Here is a 22,068-nt window from a genome sequence, read left to right as displayed (position 1 = left end):
GTCACCCTTTTTGATGCACTTGTTCGCGCGTTTGGCTGCGCTCAGTTGTTGAACAAAGGACGAACACCTCAAGGCATGCAGGATCGCGACGATTTACTCCCCGCGGCCGACTTGCGTTACGGAAACAAATCGTCGGGAAGTTGTGCATGGAATTTCCCAACTGGTTTATCACTGTTCCTCTGCAGCCACTCCGTAAAGCTCTCTCGATCTCCACTGCCTTTGGCAATGAGTTTAGAGTAGGCGGGTGAACGAAAGTACTGCTGGTTTAAACATGACCATTGAGACTTCGCAGCTAGCGTGGAATACGGATTACCGTCTGTTTTGATAATACTAGTGATCATGAAAGAAGAATGAGGAGATCCAGTTGTGTCCACTCGACACCTCACCAACAGCTGACTGTTAGTAGGACTGTCAAGCAATCACACCGCCCGATAACGATAGGCTGGTGACATCGGGTAGAGGCCGTAGTGCAACCGCTCCTATGTATTGCTTTTATTTTTTTTAGAAAAAAAGTCTCCCGATTGAGTGCAACATACTCAAAAGACCACCAATGTATGTATTCTTACGTCTTTGGCATTTGGCGCAAATAGCTGTCAGAAAAGAACTCAAGACACGGGAGGAAAATACAATACAGAGCGATGAGAGGGGAGTGGAGGACTTCTATATGGCGCCATATGAGGACGTGGGGATAGCGGTGGCTTCGTCGCCCTCGATGTTGCTGTTTTCCTGCAAGCGCGTTCTGTTGAGGTCGCCGAAGCCCGGATATCCACCATCGTCATCTGCCTCACCAATACTAACCTCGTTTATGAGAGGTCGAGTGACCTCAGTGCCATCGTTGAGGGGGGGGGCCCAGTGCTGGCTGGCGTAGATGTAAGCCACACTGCCCAAAAGTGCCAACAGCGGCAGGACCAACGGAGTGAAAAAGCGCGCGACCACGGATGTGGAGGCGGGAGGCGGACTCCCCAGAGCCATTATAAAGCTCCTGTAAGCCGATTAACAGAAGACCTTGTCAATCGCGTTTTATACTGGATCCAGAAAATTACTTTTCTTTGGTTAAAAAATTTGAACTAAACAGAACCTATGAAGCAGGATTCTACAAGCAAATGCTGTTAAAATATATGCAGGCAATCGATGATTGAGAGTCAACACCCAATTGGATTAAATATATTTAATCTCTCCGTCACTTGACTTCAGAATCGTGTATTTACTAACTAGTTATGACATTCGATGTGAACTCACCTATAGTAGGCTCCAGCATTGATAATAAAAAAATACCGCAAAAGAACACCGCACGCTTCTCAATTCAAATGGTGTAAATAGCCTCATTCTCTACAATCATTTTATGGTTCCAGTCAATGGTAGAAGAATAGATTTGGTCCACAAAGTATGGCTAGCCAGCTAAGTGCTGTTTTAACTAAAGCACATTCAACAGTTTTATGCAGTCATGTCCTTCTGCTGCACTGCTTCCATACCACCTGATTATTATCAAGACCGCAATTCCTCCACCGTATTCACAAATGCATGCAAGGGTGAGGAGAGGGTTGTGCACAATCTGCAAGGCTCACCAGTCAGTGTAGTTGGTCTTGACGAAGAACCCATCGCCTGCACTGCCGAAGCCGAACCACTCACTCATGGTAGCGGCAGTGTCATTGCTGTGCACGTGGATGTTGAACCGCTTGAAACCGAACAGGGCCTGTGGAAGGGAGCGATTGATGTGTCTGTTGGTTTTGCTGTTCCGCGTTGGACTGCTCTGAAAGGCCACTACGCGTCGTCCTGCACTCCATCGATCCACCGGATCGACAAAACACACGTCCCTCCAGAAGACATAGGCTGGAGGCATGTCCACCTCATCTCCCGCCTGCGGGGGCTCGCGCTTGTTTAGAAGGACGACGGTCGACTATGGAGAGAAAAACATGTCTCCCCTTCACTCACTTCAAACCAATAAGGAGACACAGTGAACAAGAGTGGTGAGTGATAACAATTATGTCTACTTTCGCTATCACGCATGAGCAAATCGGTCGGACAGTGCCAAACAGTGTGGACAGTGGAGAGACTCACCAGAAAGTTTCCCGGCTCCTCTTCGACACCGAAGTCAAACAAGTTGGTTTGAAGGAATTTCTGACTAGGGTGGATTGTTTCGTTGGTAAAAATGAGCATTCCGATGCCAAGACGAGCGTAGGACTTTTCCAGTGGACCTATGACCTGCATACTGGCTGCAAATCCACGTGCCAAGGGAAGTGGAAGAGCATTGTCAGCACTCGCAGTAGATATGGTGAACTTTAGAAGTAATGAAAGCTTCGTAAGCAGAAGTAAACTATCTTGTACGACACAATAGGACTAGACGGTGCAACGCCCTCGTCGGATGGCAAAATCTGCCAGATTTCGACTGCGACACTGACCTGGAACTTGACACTATGGTGACTCCGATTATTGGGGGGGTCCCAATGGGCAGATACGAAATTGAGGATCACTTTTTCGCGACCGAAGTTCGATTCTCCCTGGTGCAGACGCCATCGCAGATTTTCACCCGAATTTCGACACATAGCTCCTTCGTAGTTTTCAAAAGTTGCAGTTCCCTTCTTGTCTTCATACTCACACACCTGTTTAGTTAAAATAACACTCAGAGGTGGCAATTTGGGGCGACGAGAGGCTTCACAGTCGCAAAATGACTCGCTAAGACAAATACACGAGCATGACTAAGGGATATGGTAGACCGGATCTGTCATCTTCTGTCAAACTAGTAACCACGAATCCATTTAAGTATAATTTGCTTTTGGAGCACTTTGATTTGAACCAGCACTGTCGCTCAACACTTAACAGATGTACACTACCATAGCTATTTGTCACTTGAAAACCATTCTCACTCATTAGAATTTGGGTTTTCTTGACACCTGCCCGACCAATTTCTTCACCCCATTCAATAATGCAGACTACTCAGGTGTCATTTCTTCAATGTTCTTTTGTGTTGTACAGATGATATTACAACCTGATGCCACAAGGTGGCCCACAATTCCTACAGTAAAAACTACCATATGAAGTAGCCACTGTGTCAACTATGAGTGCAGAGAAGAACCAAACATAGCTGAGGTCAACAGGCCACGACATCGCATAGGCCATTGCTTTCATGTGTTTTGCACACAACGTCATGACCCGCTCTGCAAATGCGCACTCTGTGTGCTACTTTATAAACACAGTTTTTTATCTTTGACAAGAATAAGTAGATTCTTACGTCGTATAACAAAAGTCCACTGGACTCCGTAATTCCAGTACTGGAGATTGACTCACTGACGTTCGATTCGAAAAATTTCGTCCCATTCACTGTCACATTAGACTCAGGGCCGCCCCGCAGAATCATCGCACATAATGGAGAAGGATGATTGGAACTGCCAATTAGGTAAAAAATGCGTTCTGTCAGAGAGTTGGCAGTTACGAGAACTAAGTGTTCCAAGCCATCATGGAAAAATTCTTTCCATGCAAGCTGAATACGAAGCTGTTAAATACCGGAGTCAAACCTCCCAAGAACCAGCCTGGAAAAGCGTACACACCAAGCAGAGCAGGAAAGGAAGCGTGGGACGCATGTTTCAAAATAACAATGTGGGTCATTTCGGCTATGCCTTTGTGTGATTAAGCCAATCACTGTCACAATAAGCATCATAAGGTTGAACTTCTTTAGGGCAATTAGGGCAAAGCGCAATTCATGCGCAGTCGTACTCCACATAAGGAAGAGAAGAGGATTAAAATTGTTTTTTTTATTTTGCTGCTATGGCGATTCCTAGGGTATCTCGAGATTTTAAGCAGGGCTTAAGAATTTGGGCGATGCGATAACGGCACTAATCAAGCGCGAAAAGCGGGCTGTAGAATGCACAGTGTGCTAAAGTAGAAGTTGGAACCTTGCGTAAACTGTTGCCTTAACCACTAATTGGTGTCCATTAACAACCTGGAGTTGTCTAAATTCTCAATCCCCGGTAACCAAAGTTTTAGGAGACTTATGGCATTTGGTTAAATTTCGTTCTTTGTAGAAACTGGTATTCTAACTAACGATTTAGACCCAAATTCCTTTAGATTTGGAATTGCATGGTATCGCGCTTCCTGAGTCTTTCCTAAATTGCAATGATTTGGGATTGCACATCACCATTAATTCAATCTCAGACCTACGTCTGGTGATGGCATGGAAAGGTGAAAAATATAGTCTACCATACTGTAGCGCCCCGAGACATCCCTCAAGACGAGAGAAGACATGATACTCGGGGAGAATATATATCTTCGATATGCAGAAGGTATTAGAGCCACTTGCATGGCCCGAAGGCCAGCTGACCGGGTGAGGTACAATGGCCAAGACAAAGTGACCCCTCACCAAAACCGAGAGTTAAACAAGCAACCGACGTATTACATAGCCCCTCTCCTCTTTTGAGCGTCGTCCCCGGCGCTCCCCTTGGTCAACCTCTCGCGTCAGCCATCACTACGAAGTTGGTGCTGTAAAGAAACACCCACGTCAGTCATGCAACTGAGAAGATACTTGACCGCAGTGTCACTGATCCCTCTCACCAATTCAATTGAATCTGTAGTTTCGTCCGGTTTGAGAAATGGGTTCAGGAAAGGGGAATTGTGCTGGGCACCATGCGTGTCCATAGATAGATGTAAGAACACTGGCCCGAAAGCAGATTTATATAAGGAAGGACGGGATTTAACACAGGCCCGTAGGCGAAGAGTTTTGCGTATGTCACTCCTTGCCACGTTGTTCCCACTTCGAAGCTGCCCAGCCATATCTATCCAGGCTCTATCCAGCCAGTAGGGAAATGGGGGAGGTATCGCTAGTTCACTTCATCAACATCTTTATGTAGGTACGGTAGGGAAAGTCTGCAACGAAACTTCCAGATGGCTCACGGCTAGTATCGCCTCGGATGTTAATGGCATTCCTGTAGAAGACAGGACGGGGGTAGTTGCCGAAGTTAGAAGTCAATTTCAACCCTTCTGTTTGAAGTCATCGTCGATTCTCCCATCCGTAGCATATGTACCTCCACCCCGCTGGGGTTCATCACCCAGCAGTGGAAATCAGGATTGATGTCCTTTAAGGTTGGGTTCGTTTTCTGCTGCCATCAATGTGGCGCCCCGAGACTACCCTGGAGACGAGAGAGGTAGGAATACTTGGCCAGAATATGTGTATTCGACACACAGGTATTAGAGCTACTGGCATGGCCAAGGCAAAGTAGTCCGTTGTCAGAACAGATCGTTAAAAAAACAACCAACGTATCACAATAACGCAAATATTACTTCCTAAGTTTTCCCAGTGGTATGACAAATAAATCCCATCTTCTCACCATAATGTCCGTTTAACTGAGCAAAATCAAATCGTCTCTGGCATTCACAAATCCAGAACTCAAATCCCTCTCTAGTAAATACCTAAGCCAACCAAATTTCTAGATCTGTAAGGCATAACTCCTTGACCTTTGTCACGGCACGTGGAGACCGACGCAGCACACATCCCTAGATAAGAAAAAAGGACATCCCTAAAACATCCAATGATTTAGAAGAACCATCAAACATTTAGCAGAAGCATAAACCAGATTTATCTGCGCAAAGTCAGGCATATACAGAGAAATACGGAAGTAAAATTCAGTTGTGGTCAGATCTAAAGCCCCACAGATAGGCCAGCCATCGGTCAAAGTAGATGTGCCAAAGATTAGCATGCTGAGGCGCAATGACTGCAGCGAGTTGATACAGTTGTAACAGGTGAATCTGGTGATACTGCCACCGTGCGCGGTTCGGTCCGGCCTTGAGGAGGGCCTGCAATGTTCCACTCCTCGTATCCACTACTCCTTGCTTGCTCAGTGTCAGGCGCTCTATGCGGGGTGACAGACGGAAGGCATGCGCCAGACTGAGGTGCCGCAGATCATAGAAAGAGCCCGTGCCACTATCGTAGAGTGGCAACACTCGTACCAACGTACCGACTCCCTCCTCCAGTAGTTGAGAGGCTCTCGCAGTGACGGAGTTATTGCTTTTATTCACAATGGTCATCTTAGCGAGAAAGTAAAAGGGAGGCGAGTGCAAACGCATGACTGTCAGGCGCTAACCAAACTGATCATCATCAACATTCACAATTGTGCAAGCGACTCGAAAATTTGTCAATTTTACCTAGACCTCCACCTTGTTCTCACTTCTTACGTTCCTGTCCGCCCTCACCAATACTAAAGTTTGTGTTCTTATGAATACCAAACAATACTTGGTGTGGTTAATCAACATATACGCACATAGATTATTGATGACAAACTTGCCATTCCAAAAAAATGAAAAGAATGATTCTATTTTCATTGAAGTTACACGGCAGCTTCCCTTCTTAAGACCATTCCGCTATTTACCCATTTCATCGACTTTGCCATCTTCCAAGCACTCAAGTACTGTGGAGATGGCAGTCACGGAGGCTGGAACCACACCAATCCTTCTAATGCATCTGTTTGAGGCTGGTCATTATCTACATAAGTGTTAGCTCAAACAGCCCTTGTGGTTCGATTTCCACAACAAAATCGCCCATCTGTGCGAGCTTGTTCATTTGCCACACCCTTGCCAATCAAAGAACTCATGTCTTCGTCCGCTCATCACGAAACTCAATTCTAATATAGTACCACTTTTTTGCTTACTCCCCACAGTGTCTCCAGACTATTCCAAAGGCGGATTCGGGTGACGTAAAAACGATGATATCGCCTTACAAAAATGTGACTTGAGTCGCACGACAAAAAAAGACGCTCAAGAAAGGGAAGCAGAAGTACCTATCATCGCCCACCTTAGAGAGATCGTAAAGGCCTATGAGGGAGTAGATGAAGCCGTTGAGAACGAAGACACTGGGTATGGCTGGATACTCCTCATACCAGGGTAGCGTGCTCTGACCGAGAAAGTTTGCACGCACTCCGCACTCCTCGTCGGAGGACTGTGACAGTTGGACGGAGCGGCTGAAAGGCCCGAGAGCGCGGTGAGCTGCCTTCAGAAAGACCTCATCCCCGGTCACATGGCTTGCGCGAACCAGTAAGGAGATGCCCTGTCCTGTAAACAAGGTAAGAAACCAAAGGTGGGGGAGTGTGAAGAAACTCGTACACATGGGTTGAATAAGCTGCTCCAGCATCCAAACGACCTTGTCCCATGGCAGAACACCAGCCGGGTTTGAGGTAGATATCACGGGTTAAGACATGTTTGGCTGAGATTCGCCATGAGCCGTCCTGCGCCTGGTTTTGCACCAGCCACTCAGCCGCAGCCATGAAGCGCTGCCGTTCAAACTCGGTGTTCACAAGTAAGTGACGCAAACTCCCCACCTCCTCCACCCTCTCGTTCTTGATTGGGACAAAAAGAAGGAGCTCCTGTACCACCCCCGGCCCGTCTCCATCGATGCTCTGCCGAGGATACCTCAGTTCCACAGCATCAACAACCATTCTGACAAATGGTATAATAAAAGTATGCGTGAGAGGGGGGGGACTCACAAAAATCCTTGTGGGAGGACTTTCTCGTAGTATCATACTCGGGCTTACTTACAGTTTGTGCGTTTTAGAGTCAAGAAGAAGACTTTTAAGAATGGGTTTAGCCTTGGCCTCACGATTGATGCTGTCAACGGCCTTCATGAGAACCATCTCAAGATTTTGCAGAAGCACAACCTTCCGACAGTGCTTTTGGAAGAATACCACTTTTAAATCAACTGATTCACTGTAGCCTAAAGCCCAGTAGTCATTTTCCTGAAGAGAAACACAAAAAGGAAAATCAACGTGCATACACACACCATCCCACACTCCGTTTCCGGTGTTCAATATCAACCTACTATGACGACGCTGCCTTCACCAAAGGTATCAGTACAGGCGAAGTGGATCTGCGCCCGCCTCCGAGTTGATAGCCTGAGAGAAACATTGATGACAAGCCGCGTTCCACGTGGCCAATTGGCTCCCTTCGTAATGAGAGCGGTCAAATTATGGGATAGGTTTGCACCAGTCAATTTGTAGCTCACGGATCCCGCCTTCTCTCCTATGAATGAAAAAAGGTTTCAAACAGACAAATGATGCCTTCAGACACTTGACAGAAACCAGACAATTGTTGCAGGAAAACGGTATCAACTAAATTATTGAATTTAATGTACGCAGCCCCTGATGAAACGTTCCTGACGTCTCATGATCACACAACTGTAATGGTCCTAACAGCATTAGCAGAAAGTTTATGCAAAAAGAGCCTGGTACAGGAACAGTCGTCGAGGCGAATGGATAACCCACCGAAACTACAATGGTTGTTGTCACTGCTGCAATTCAGATGACTAGCGAATTGGGACTTGAAATCAACCACCATTTGGTAGGGAAATGCATGAGGAGAAGGCTTCCAACTCTGCAGAGTCCGGTATCGACTGTAGCAGGCCAAACCAAATTGGGCTATCTGAATGGGGTAGGGGTGACCCCTCGGGTCCCATTGTCGTGATATTGGGATAGCTGAATTTCACAGAAGAGTGGACGGTAATATGCAAAAGAAATAGCAGATAGAGATAGTAGAGGGAGAGAAGGGCTCACTGTGCTCCGCATCGACTAAAAGGATGCGCGCTTTGCCCTCAGGTTTGCTCGAAAAGCGATTGCCCATATAGTAGCCCAAGGGTTCGTGTGTCTTGAATGTCAAAGGCGAAATAGATTGTGCGCCTCCATTCGATATATGAAAAACATCCTCGGTGGGATTCAGGTATCCTTCCATCTGCGTGGTTGGGGAAAATTAATGCACCACATTTTAAACAGAGTTGGCCTCAGCTACCCGACTGTAGGAGATAAATGAGTAAGACTTCCTATTCCCACACGCCTTACGAATGTTCCTAAAGCGACCCCATTTACCATTATCATGAAGAATTTTGAAATAAAGGTAGCTAAAGACATCGCGGAAATGAAATACTCTGAATAATTTTCCACCGAACAAGATGTTCTAATGCACAGGAAAATGGTCTCAACTCACAAAGCTCTTCACAAGTCGTGTTGAAAAGGTGAATTTTCTTCAACAAAATTTCTTACCCTTCAGTAAGGCACCTTGAAAACCCTCGCCCCTACTTCAGTGGAAAGTCGCGGTCAACTGATGCATCATTTGAGGTGAAACATTGTGTCATAATGTGCTGATCACGCAAAATAAATAAATTTCATGCAACTAGGCAGCAACCATCGCGCTACTTACTTCGCACCAATACTTGATGTGCTTGAAATCGACCACGAGAGTAGAATTCTTGAGTTGATAGCATCCAGGACTCATGTAACCATTTATCGAACACATCAGAGGTTTGTACGTATCCTCAGACTTAAAATGACTCAACCTGTTCCCAACTTCTTTGGTGATCCTGGAGGAGGTGGGAACAAAAAAGTGCACCTCAGAAATACCACTCAACATACGAAAACCATCCGAGTTGCTTATTGCTTAATTGCTGTGCAGTACATCAACCTGCTGCATTACATAAAGCAAATTTAACTTGCGCCATCGCAAAATTTAATTCCTTAATTAGTTTGCCCTTTGTAACCGCAAACAAAATGTGGGACAAGATGTTCGATTAAAAAAATTGTCACCAAGACGTGTGATCAATAAAGCAATGCCACACCAAAACACTACAGTAAAAAGACGGGATATGCTAGGCAACTTGCGTCGGAAAACAAAACCCTAGCATATTTTGTAACAAAAATGAGTAAAGTGGCATACCTGGGGCCTCCCAGAATCCCTAAGATATTCAAATGGTTTATGATGCATAAGATAAAGGCCAGGAAGAGGCATATAACTGCGATCCTCCGGCTTGGGTGCATAATTATCTACAAAATCAATTTGAAAAAGCCATAAATATGCATAAGCCCCGTATGACGAATGCACACTTAAAAGTGGATGGTTTCGCGCTGATCAAATGATAAAGCTTCACGAGGGAAGTAATTGACATGGAGAAAATCTATCACTTAAAACCCCAATTCTACCTAAAGCGAATTTTATCTACTATTTAGTAGTTGGAACAAAGCAACGCCAGTAGTAGTTGCGGGAAACAAGCGTTATAGGCCTACCTTTACACTGACGGTAGTATTGATGCCTATAAATTGCACGTACCCTTATAACTGAATAGTCTGATGAACCCCTTAAATTAAAGAACAAATGCAGAATACGAAGACCCCCATAACACGCGCCTCCGCGAACAGACAGGTTAAACACGCCAAAGGACCTTCTAATAATCAATTTAAACATTCTAGCCCAAATTTAGCAAAACTTGCCTAAATATATTACTTTTAGCATTTTTAAAGATGTAATTTGCCGCGATTTTACAAAAGACTCGTCTTTGACGCACTAAATTAAGACGAATTTTTGAGTAAGGTCAGATGGCCAGACCGCCGAGACAGAAGTCCAGAGAGCGAAGACTAAGGGGCCCACAAAGTTTGTTGCAGAATTTGAAAGCTAAATCTTAGCATAATGATTTGATGTTATGAGCACAGCCCTATAAACCTCCATCTGCTCAGCTCATCTTATAACATTCGGTGCATTAACAGCCACCCAGGAGCCGGAAATAATAGCCACTAGGTTTTAATGAGGACGGAAGGATTTTAAGATTTTAGATTGAATAATGCATCCTGATGGTATAACTGCTGTACTGGGAGAGGAGAGTTGGGCGTAAATACATTGCTTTCGTAACGTCCAAGTCTGGTAATGTTTCTCATGCCCCAATTTGAAATTGTGAGAAAATTTGCCCAAAAAGTGCCGTCAAACAAGAAAATTTTTAAAGTATCTTTGTAAGGCAGAAATATGTGAGCTTATTTGCTCACTCAATGAATGCTTTCATTAAGATTGCCGCGGTATATGAGTTTCGAAAGATTGCCAAGAATAACTGTAGCCTCAACAAATATTTTGCTACAAAATCTTTGGAAAATCAGTCATCTACATCAAATGCCTTCCCTATGTAGTACCGAAAATCAATAATTGACAGAACAAATTAGGAATTTTGGGCTTTTGAGTCGATTTTGCTTTTCGTTGTCATCAATGTAGTGTTCCAAGCCGTCCTTTGTGTAAAGTAGAAGCATAAAATAGTTTATCAGCCACCGAAACGGGGATACAAACTGACGCACAAAAGAGCTTGCATGGCTAAATGCCCAGTCAAACAAATATTAAACCATAGAGGACATCGTTATTTGAAAAACGGCGTTGAATTACGACTCTCAATTCATTTGTTCACAAAAGGGAAACTTTATTGTAACAGGGCTTTGCTGACTTTAGACTTCAAAAAGGCCCACAATTCTGTAGCATCTCGAGACTCCCTTAAGACGAAAGAAGACACAATACTCGGGCAGAATATACATATTCAGCACGGAGAAGGTGCCTGAGCTATTGGCATGGCCCAAAAGGCCAGCCCACCCAGCGAGGTACAAGGGGGCTAATTCAAAGTTCAAAAGTGGAGCCTCATCAGAACCGAGGGATAAACCACTATCGTATTACAATTCTGAATAGCTATTTGATTTTGGAGCAGAATGCATATGTTTGTTACACAATAGGACCTGGGGCTACTGGCATGGATGAAGGCTACCCCACCCCACCAAGATCCAGTGGCGGAGCACCTAAGTAGCCTCTTTATCGGAACCGTAGGCTAAACAAACAACCAATGTACTACAGAGCTCCTGTCGTCTTGTAAGTATCATTTTTAGAGCTCTGCTTTATCAGCCTCCTACGTCAGACACCACAACGTACTTGGTGGTGTAAGAAAACACCCATGAAGCAAGCGTGCCAGTCATAGAATTCCCATGCAACCGAGATGATACCTACTCGCAACGTCACTGATTCTTCTAGCTAATTTCACTAAATTTAAACTTTTTATTTGAAATGGTTTTGGTAGGACGAGGAAATATTCTGGTCATCACGCATGCCTATTGTTAGTTATAGGGGCACTGGTCTCAAAGAAGAGTAGCGTAAAAAGGTCGGGGTTCAGCATAGTACATGGGGCGTACAGATTAGCGCCTATTCCTCCTCGTTACTTTGTTATCGCTTCAGTGATGCCCAGGCATATCTCTCTGAGTTCTATCCAGTTAGTTGAGAAGTGGAGAAGGTATTGCCAGTTCAAGTGATATTCTTCATGCATGAATAATAAACAGCTCTGTAACGAAAATTTTATAGAAGTAGCACAACTAGCGTCACTTGCTTCAGTTGTTTATAGCAGTCCTCCAGAACAAGAGACTACGGTAATCTCCAAAAATGGACGTTATCTTCGACCTTTCTGTCGTAAGTAGTTACATATTTTCCCATGTGCTACTTGTGTTCATCACGCAGCAGAAGAAATCAGGGTAGGTGTCCTCTAAGATGGGGTTCGCTTTCTCCTTCTGTCAGTGTGGCATATCGAGACTTCCCCAAAGGCCAATACGTATCACAAAAGGATGACATGGTTTGAGATTTCTGGTATGGTCCAGAGGCCATACTGTGGGGAGGAGGTATAATCGTTAATTCCTTCGGTACTACGTGACCAAAACGAAAAGTTGAACAAGCATTCTATGCACTACTTCGATTTGCTACTTACTAGAAAAGTTTCATTTAGCATAACTAACACGACGTGTGTCTTTTCCAAGACGTATTAGAAACTGCTGGCATGAAGGACTTTTTATCAGGCCAAAAAGCACCGGTAGCTTATTTACGCAAATAGAGGGCATAACGCCATGGAGGTATTAAGCACTTGTACAGATTAAGATCGTCATCTAGTTAAGTTGCCATTAAGGTACACAATAACCTATTTAAAATCACCTTTCGAAATCGCCCATGACATATTCAATTTCGCAAACTTACAGTAATTGTTCTTCGATTTAGGCATTATTTATCAGGTTGTTTATCATGCTCCGGTGCGCTCTATTTACGTGTGAATTTACTGTTAATCATTTCGTTCTGTCACTTTTAATGGGATGTTTCAAGGTAGGCTGGAACCGCTAACCTGTCTGAAAAGCTGGCTGTGTCGTTATAGGCGTCTTTTTTTTTCTGGTTGTATCCGCGCTTCCACTTATCGTTCCTACTTTTAGTATGCACTGTTATGAACTGCACAAATTGTCCACTTTCGTTCTGTCTTCTTATTTGTTTGTCGAGTTTCACGTCTACAATAACGGATTTGGTGGTGTTGGGTTTACTGTCAGTCTTCATTCTATGTTTTTGTATTTATCGTACTTGACATAATAAGGTATTCACTCTACTAGATCTAGTACCATCAATGACTGGGCTTCTATAGGATCTTTGATACTGAAACAATAAGGCGTGTTGATACTACAAGAACCACCTTTTTGATCGCAACTGATTGTACTCAACCCGTTTCTGTTTCAGAAGACCAATTCTCCAGGCACTAGATCAATTTGTTCCCGTGTATTACTATTATTTAATCATCTCTGCAGAAAGCTTTCACTTCCAGCTCATCTCCTACTTGCTCTATGTATATACGCATTTCTTTTCTTCTGTCTTCGTGAGGATCCTCGAGTTTCCACCACAACTAGTTCAGAAACTCTGAAGGCACTTTCAGTTGATATTGACACTTATGCATTTCGTGCAGAGCGCTTCAATGCTTACGCAGTGAGCGAACGGTTTCGTTCTGGGCCTGGTGAGCTAGGACGTGGGGTTGATGCACGCATCTCTGATGAAGAAATGAAGCGTGTCAACGATGCAGATGGGTACAACAGCCATGCCTGCAAGTTAGTTGCACTTGACCGGTCACTCGGTCATCGTCCAGCTAAGGAGTATGTCTGCCTTTTGTGAAGTTTTTTTCTTAGGTGCCTTGCCGTTATCTATCCTGATAAGCTTCCCACTGCGAGCGTCATATTAATATTTTTTAACGAACCTTTTCGATTAATTATTCGAACAGTATTTTCAGTAGTGAACCGAAGTCCACCGGCATTGTTGAAAGAAGTCATACTTTTGGATGATGGAAGTACCCAAAGTAAGGCGTTTTCCTACTTTTTAGCGAAAACCAGGCGATTTGCTTGATAATTTAGACAAATTTGTCGCGAATACCTGGCCAGATGGGATTGTACGAATAGTTCGGCTTCCCCAGCGCACAGGTTTGATTAGGGCCCGTCTTGAAGGTGCCAAGGCCGCGACAGCTGACGTCATTATTTTCCTTGACGCCCATTGTGAAGCGACTTATCGTTGGTTGGAACCCCTGTTGTATCGAATCTGGCAGAAACCTGACGCAGTTGTTTGCCCCGCTATAGCAAATATAGACCGATTTACGCTCAAAATCTTCCGAACTGATGTTCGATACACTGAAGATGGTTGGCTCAGCCTCCGCGTGGGCTCTTTCGCCTGGGATGGGATGTTCGTTTTTGAGCATCCACCTCGCAGTTCTGTGGTCAAGCGACAAAGTAACGTTGACACTATTGAATCCCTCACAATGCCCGGTGGCCTTTTTGCCATACACCGGGACTACTTTTTCAAGCTGGGTGGTTATGACGACGGAATGGAGATTTGGGGTGGTGAGAACTTGGAGTTGTCCTTCCGTATTTGGCAGTGCGGTGGCTCCCTTGAATTTTCTCCCTGCTCAACCGTTGGGCATGTTTATCGTGCTATCCACCCATATTCATTTCCCAGTGCGTGAAATGTTACGTTTATCCACTCCATTTATGGCTTTTTTTTGATATAATTGTTGGCACAGCCATGTACTCACGAAAGGCATCTAAGGAGTAGCATCTCTCTGTCAATTGCTAACTTGATTTGGCAGTCCTATACTTATTAGAAGGTGTGAGCATGTTTCTCAAATGAACTTTTCTCTGTGCAGATTGCTCTCCATACTGTTGCACTATCTAGAAATGTCACACGAATAGTCTTTATTTATTTCGTATTTACTATCAATCTCACGAATTCCTACCTCTTGGTATCGCTTTTTAACGGTAGTGGACTTTTTGTGATAGGAGCTAAAGCCTTCATCTAGTGTCACTGCTTTTGAATTAGATTGGGGGCACTGCGCATTTTATCGGACCGTTTGCATTTGTGCCATTGTAGGCAAAAAGGACTACAACGGATACAACACTGCTCGAATGGCTGAAGTGTGGATGGATATGTACAAGGAGAATTTCTATCTGGCTCGTGGTGATATCAAAGTAAGTGATCCGCTTCGTTTGTTCTTTTCAATCCAAGAGTTGAGTTTTAACCTAATCATTTCCATTGTATCCGTTTCTTTTAAAAAATATAGAAATTGGCCACTATATTACATGTTAGAGACGTACGTCTTTTTAAAATTCAGGTACCAGCGTTTGTATTTCGTACAAATTCTAAGCAGGCTTCCTATTTATGACTCTGGCAGAAGGTTGCGCTTAGTAAAACTATTTGCCACCTGTTTTGTTCATACAAACTTCGTTTTTTAATAAGCAGTTGCGGCTGTAGAACAGGTAGTACTTTGAGTGGCTGTTTTTTGACCTGGCATAGCTGTCTTATTGCAAGTACTTCATTTTATGAAGTAAAACAGTTTCTAATTATTTTACTGTATTAAAAAAAGGAGCAATGAGCGATCTCCTTGAATTAGCCTCCGTGGTACCGGCTAACCAACTTTAAAGCATAGTCTATGGCGCTCAGCTAAATAAGGTTCACCCTACATTGAGGGGTCATGATTTCAAAGCATTACTTTTGTCGACGTTCATGCTTATGGTTAGGGATATGCCACCGCAAGCGATCTTGCCATTGGCTATAAAGTGAAAATAAATTTAGCTGTTTTTACTTTAGAACATGGATTATGGTGATGTGTCCAAACGAAAAAAACTTCGGAATGATCTGGGTTGCAGGAATTTCCAGTGGTTTCTTGACAACATTGCTCCTCACAAATTTGTCTACTCCAGAAATCGACTCGGATATGGAAGCGTAAGGGTTGATCATGTCTTATACTTTAGTATAAAAAAAACGGATTTAAGGTTATGAAGTTTGATAAAAATATGCTTTAGAAGGTTATTTTGATAAGCTCCTCCGATTCGCCGTTTCTATCTTACCTCATTTTGCAAACTCCCAGCGGACTATTTGCTAAAATTTACAAGATCAACCCATTAATCGGTTTGTCGTATTTGTGATTTTTTTCGTATCCGTATTCAGATATTTTAATTCCTTATTGTGCCTTAGTAAGGCGTTGACCTCCGGAGCCTAATTTCTTTCTACAAGTTAAAACCTACATCATTTTTAAAGTACTCAACATCATCGTTGGAACACTTCTTGCCTCCTCTGTCTCCTAGAAGCACTTCAACCTATGTATTAAGGCTTGAACTTCGTCGGTACTGATGTCGCCACTCTTGCACGATCATTATTTCGAATTCGATTTCCAAATACTGGTTTGCGCTCTCTCAGCCCTTCATTTCATTTAGGCGTAAATGTAGAAGTTTACGTTATTAACAGGAGAATATCCAGGGGTTTTAATGATGCAGAAGCATTACCAAATTTATCACACTGCCGTGTCCTTTGAGCTCCTGTTGCGAGGTTACTGCATGCTCAAGGTCTTGTTGATAGAGTGTTATGAACCTCAGTTTATGCTTAATTACATTATTTTTATGACATCTGGGTTTGGCTTGCCTGTTTACTCATACTTTAGTATGTTGCTTTTATGGAGTTTAACAGGTCTTGTGTAAAGGCGACTTTTAGTACTGACAGCGTCTGGGTGTTCTTTTGTCAACCGCTAGCAAACGATGCCTGCCTGGCATTTGCGCAGTAAAACCAACATCAGATTGTTGTTGTTTTTCCCTTTGTAGACTGCTGCACCCGTGCTTACAGTTTGTTTTTGTAAAATTTTGGTGAGAAAAAACCTCGTAATTGTGCTCTTGAGTTTTGTTACACTTTTTCCTCGTCGTTAGACGCTCATTTTTTGCCTGTAGGGATGCGGTTTAGGCGAAGGTAAACTGGGATCCAGTAGGCCCTAGATTTTTTGAATGTGTCAGATCAAGAGTACAATGCGCCAATAGCATACTTTTTATTTGAATCTTTAGCATGGTTTGCAGTGTTTGGTTGATAATACCAAGACTAATAGTAGTATTCGCGTCGAATCGGTTAGTTAATCTGTAATCCCATTCGTCTTTTTTTCTGCTTTCCAGTGAACAATTTGAACCCCCGATGTGAATATATGGCCTATTAACCACCGTCAGCTACTTTCTAAATGGCAAATAAAGTTTTGTTTGAACACGCCTAAGTGACAGGACACGGCACCGTTATGAATACCCGAGTGCACCTGCCCTAGATACATTTCTGTGTTTATTAACACGACGGCTAAATATATTTGGTCTCTTGAGCGCGACAATTCTTCACTTTCCCACTCATTAAACTCTACCCCTTGGCCAAGGAATGCCATGTCAATTTAAGCTGATAGCGTTAGGCCTTTTTGCTCCGCACACCATTTATTACTTCATACGTCCGTTTTGGTGGCACTTCGTTGCACACGCACGTACGCAATGCACGCACGCATCCACGTTTGAGGTTTCTTTGTGGCTCCTTCACACAGTGCTGCAACGCTGAGAACCACTGTCTGCTGCGGGGTAATGATGGCAGCGAGTATCGGAAGCAGCAAATAAGCCTGCTGGTCACCCCGTCGCGTGTGACAGTGCACACGTGGGCAAACCTCTTCGCACTGACAGAGACAGGTCTACTGCGCAAAGACTGGAACTGCGTGCGCGTACGGCGGGCAGGCGGACCGATAGCCTCCCTCTGGGTCTTCAGTGAACCCACCACCGATCTCGAGATCTGCCCTCCAGAGGAGCTAGAGGCTCCATGGGAACGCGAGTGGTGGCGTGATTGGATCGCTGAGCAGATGGAACGCATTGAGCACCTTCAGGCAAAGCATCCTGAGCAGGGCTTTCAGGCTGTTTCCACTACCAGCCAACGAAACGCCCATTTTCGATGGATTTTTGATAAGGTTGGCCTATGAATGTGTGTGTATTCGTTACCCATACGTCCTATTTCTGAGTAAAGGTTTAAATCGGTATATGCTCACCACACCTCTTGGTGCCGTTTTATCATCACATCAGTGGTGCCCTGCTTACGGTATACGATGGTGATTAATCTTTATGGCCTTTCTAGGGCGTAAATGTTTCATGGCTCTTAAGGGAGATAGTCCAGCGTCTAGAAGATGTGTTTGATGGTCAGTTGGTGCAAGGTCTTATGTCTACGGATGAAATTTTTTGCTTCAGCTCCTGTGATCTGAGCATCTTCGTTTGTGAAAAATGCGATCAAAAGTTTAATTTCGGGAGGACTGTCCTGCGGGTCTTTATTGCCCAATTTTGTTTGTCTTTCCACACGTTTTTATCTAACTGGATGCAGAGGAAATCACTTATTCTTAATCTGCATGATCTTTAAACGCGGCTCATGCACTACAGAACTGCCAAGTGGTTATCCTTGATTTTAGGTAACTATTCTGGTCAGAAATTTGGTTTAACACTTAAATTAAATTTGTCCGGCTGATTATCAGTCAAAAGATTTTGTATTTCACTAAAAGTTGCATTACGGAGACGCCAAAATTCTTCAGTCTATGCCGTAATAATGAATAGAGACCAACTTCGAGGCCTATTCTCCTCTAACCGACCCACTTGTGAAAGTCCTTTACCTATTGGTAATTTCATACTGCTTAAGCTGTATCAGCTACCACTGTGATCTTCAGTTCATGACTGGCTGTTTCAGTCCAAGCTCAAGCTTCTCCTGACTGCTTACTTTCTATTATGGTTAAGGCCACCCACTACAGTAGAGCCTCCCTATTTATTGCATCCTCATCAGTCAAATCCTTCGCCTTGGTTATTCTTAACCGTCCACTTTACCCTCCTTTGTATCGACAATGGAACTCATAGTTGATGGTACAAGTAACGCAATTTTTCTGATTCTTCGTTGTTTCATTCCATGAAAATCAGAAAATTTGAAAGATCCAATGTTTTGAAACGACAGCAGTTGATGTATTATGAATTCCTTACTTGTTAATACCGGACAAATTTAAAAATTGCATAGTTGATAAAAAGTGGTAATGTGACCCACCTTGAACCGATTATACCCGTCTCTTCACCAATGTAAATTGAGAGTTGTCATAAAAATGGACTTTTGTTGGCGATTTCCTTTCCTTTCATGTGTGTTTAAGGCAGAAAAAAAACCATGTACTTGATGCAAATTTGCAATGAAAGTGGATAGTCTTTCGAATAGCACGAGCGTGCATAAGGAGTGGCTTTGATAAACAAAATTTTTCTGATAATACGCATGGAAAGCATTTTCCTCGTTCCCTATTTCCAAGGTGCAATCTCAAAGGAAGAGCGATAATAGAATGCCTCACTAATTGGGTGAGTAGCTCCTTAAATTATACCCGAGACATCATTCAAGAGTCCTTCTTACTGGTATTCTGCAATCACTGGGTGTTCACTTCCGATTGTGAGGTCTGTATGAGAAAACTTCATTCTGCTCTTTGTTTATGAAGGTGGGGCACATGATTTATTAAAAGTACCCCCTGCAACTCCCATTCACTCAGATGTAAATGTGTGCAAGTAAACGGTCCGCCTTTCTTCCTTTGAGTTATAATCGGATTTGACAAATGCTTACATCCAAAAAGCTTCAAAGGGACCACCAGCCTCCAATTGGATTTGGGAGTAAGCGATTTTCGTGTTGCGTTTTGCTAGGTTGCACTCGGTGACAGGCTAATCTGATTTTGTGCCTGTGAAGTGTTTTTGCAGAGTGAACTAGTTAACGCGTATCAACAAAGCTTAACCTTCTGGGACATAAAGTTTTAGTGGTTGGTATTTTCCATGATATTGCTTTTAAAGAAATTATCAAACACCTACTGTGTTTCAGTTCCTGTCATTAAACTCCATTACATTCCTTGGGGGGTTACAAATTATGCCGTGGGCTGTCATTAGCGCCCCGAAACTTCCCTGAAGATGAAAGAAGACATAATACTCGGGCAGAATATGTGATGTTGGTATACATTAGGGATTGGGGCTACTTGCATGACCCGGGGGCCAGCTCACCTGATAAGAATATACCGTATTACACTACCTCAAATCGGAGCATCCCAGAATTTTTACTATTCAGTAGTTTTGATTCATTTTAGCTTGTAATTTGATGCTGGAAACCTGATAGACACTGATCCGCACACTTTGATAAATCAAAGATCCCCGAATGGTAATTAGTAGAGTACCCCTAAGTAGGTGCGGTAGACTCACAATACGTATGCCCAGAACAAACGCCACTGAAGTAATGGAGGCACGCAAGCGCTCCCACGGCCAGATCTCAAGACGTGTCTCAGTCCATGGGAAGGATTGGGTCACACTCCCAAACTTACCAGCCTCTCTTTTACTCAGGGCTTTCTAAGTTTTTATTAACTCTTCATTTGCAGCCGTTAAAACTTAATTTTTGACGTCTTTTTATTGACGATTTTCACACTTTGATGGCGTGTATTTCCACCATAATCGTTGATTTCCTAGAAATATCATACAAATTGGAGTCTGAGTGATATTATCTCTCATTACAACAATCGGCACCAATTTGTGAATTTTTTCATCGGAATTTGCGAGGCTTCAAGCCATCCCATTTCCTCTTTTCTAATAAACCAGATTTTCCTGCCCTCAATGTGACACATTTGTCAAATTTACTTTTTCGAATCGATCAAGCACATGTATGAAGATACTGTTACTATTTAATGTTTAAGTTGAAATTTTGAATTAAATGTTATCAGTGTTACCTCAGCAGTTATTCTGCTGTTGGCAATACATCTTTTCTACTCCCTTCTTGAAAAGGCTCACGGAAAGCTGATCAACGCCCAGACGGGTTACTGCCTGGACGTCGTTGACGGGCAACGACCGGTCCCAAGACCCTGTCTTGACAGCGCGCCCTCGCAGACTTGGCATTTCAGTCACCACGGCTAGACATCTGCGTCTCAACACTGCTTCCATGTGACCTCCTTTTGACTGCCTCTTGTCATTTACTGCGGTCCATCCTTAGCACAATTATCATGTCTTTCTTCTTTTTGGATCTACTTTGTCTTTACTACTACTTTCTGTGCTTCCTAAAATTAGGTAAAATGTGATATTCTCTATCATAGTGTGATATTTACAGCTATGATGAACTTATACTACGGCCCGATTTGGCCTGTTCTATGGGGTTGGGGCCTCGTCGCGAATAACTTAGCACTTCCTCTAACGCATGGTGCCGGATAGCTGTGACGTTTGCCGACAAACTCCCCCCACAACTTCTTGCCTTTTTTTCGGACAAACACCTCCAGCCCTTAACTCCAAATTTTAATACCAATCGTGCAAAGTAATGCTTCGTACCAAACTTGCGACGTTATACGAGCAGGCAGTGCATCTGAATGAGCATTTCACCATCCAGAATGGTTCATCCTTGGGGTCCCACATTTCAAATTAACCTAGCTTTCTCCAACGTATCATGTCCGTTGGAAATTTTATCCACCTTTAATAAGAACTGCAGATTGAATAAGTACGTCGGAGGTGCTGGGACCTGGTAGTGACTCATTCGAGGCAAAAAAACCATGACGCCTCGAAGCGCACTTCGGACAGGTATCAGAGACAAGGGGCGTCATGTACGCCGTCAGGTTCGTGCCAATTGCCTAGAGTATTCTGACCAACGTATTGGATGCCCGATGCAAAAAAAGGTTACCCAAGACCTGTGCAATGCAAATGCTGTGGAGCCTGCACATGGAATACCGCTGGTGGCACTTTTCTCACATTTTTGTGAACTCATTAAAGATCTTATTTCTCTTCAAAGACAGGTAACCAACACCAACTATGTCAGAGGATGGACCCGTCAAATAATTTCTAGTCATTAAAGGTGGCGCGAATCCCAGTTCAAACGGGCAAAACTGTTGCTCTCTCACGCAAAATTACGCTTAGTTTAGGCAAATCAAAAGGGAGCTGGCATTGTTTAGTGAACACAAAAACTGGGGCTTCCCGAATGTAGTGGTTTTCAAGTTATAGGGAACCACGTTAGTACAAGTCATCCTGTAAAACATTTGCGCTAAGAATTGAGGCAGAAGAAGGTACAAACTAAAACGCACATTTCTTCCAGTTAACTATACATATATGTGTTTTTATCAGCATCAGCACCGGTATCATCATCATCACATTATGTGCAAAGGGAAGTTGGCGCGTA

At 43.6% G+C, this 22,068-nt stretch overlaps 2 protein-coding genes across 2 annotated transcripts; one reads left to right on the top strand and one right to left on the bottom strand. All coding sequences in view use genetic code 11, as the record gives it.

Moving 5' to 3' along the window:
* Positions 1 to 660: 660 nt before the first annotated feature.
* EGR_02731 (D-glucuronyl C5-epimerase) lies at positions 661 to 9,782 on the bottom strand (the record flags this gene model as incomplete). The annotated part of the gene is made up of 13 exons (XM_024491980.1): positions 661 to 982; positions 1,566 to 1,897; positions 2,059 to 2,277; positions 2,400 to 2,673; positions 5,642 to 6,015; positions 6,779 to 7,035; positions 7,124 to 7,419; positions 7,519 to 7,715; positions 7,799 to 7,998; positions 8,241 to 8,450; positions 8,529 to 8,703; positions 9,169 to 9,328; positions 9,682 to 9,782. 13 exons carry the CDS (start codon positions 9,780 to 9,782, stop codon positions 661 to 663), a joined length of 3,117 nt encoding a protein of 1,038 aa, XP_024353474.1.
* A 3,040-nt stretch (positions 9,783 to 12,822) lies between these two features.
* EGR_02730 (Polypeptide N-acetylgalactosaminyltransferase) lies at positions 12,823 to 20,825 on the top strand (the record flags this gene model as incomplete). The annotated part of the gene is made up of 8 exons (XM_024491979.1): positions 12,823 to 12,830; positions 13,368 to 13,661; positions 13,740 to 13,906; positions 13,941 to 14,555; positions 14,968 to 15,065; positions 15,685 to 15,819; positions 17,435 to 17,845; positions 20,697 to 20,825. The coding sequence occupies 8 exons, from the start codon at positions 12,823 to 12,825 to the stop codon at positions 20,823 to 20,825; spliced, it is 1,857 nt and encodes a 618-aa protein (XP_024353473.1).
* Positions 20,826 to 22,068: the final 1,243 nt, after the last annotated feature.

Source organism: Echinococcus granulosus, assembly GCF_000524195.1.
Source record: "Echinococcus granulosus chromosome Unknown EG_S00013, whole genome shotgun sequence".
In the NCBI taxonomy this organism is placed as follows: domain Eukaryota; kingdom Metazoa; phylum Platyhelminthes; class Cestoda; order Cyclophyllidea; family Taeniidae; genus Echinococcus; species Echinococcus granulosus.
This window is presented reverse-complemented; position numbering and strand designations above follow the sequence as displayed.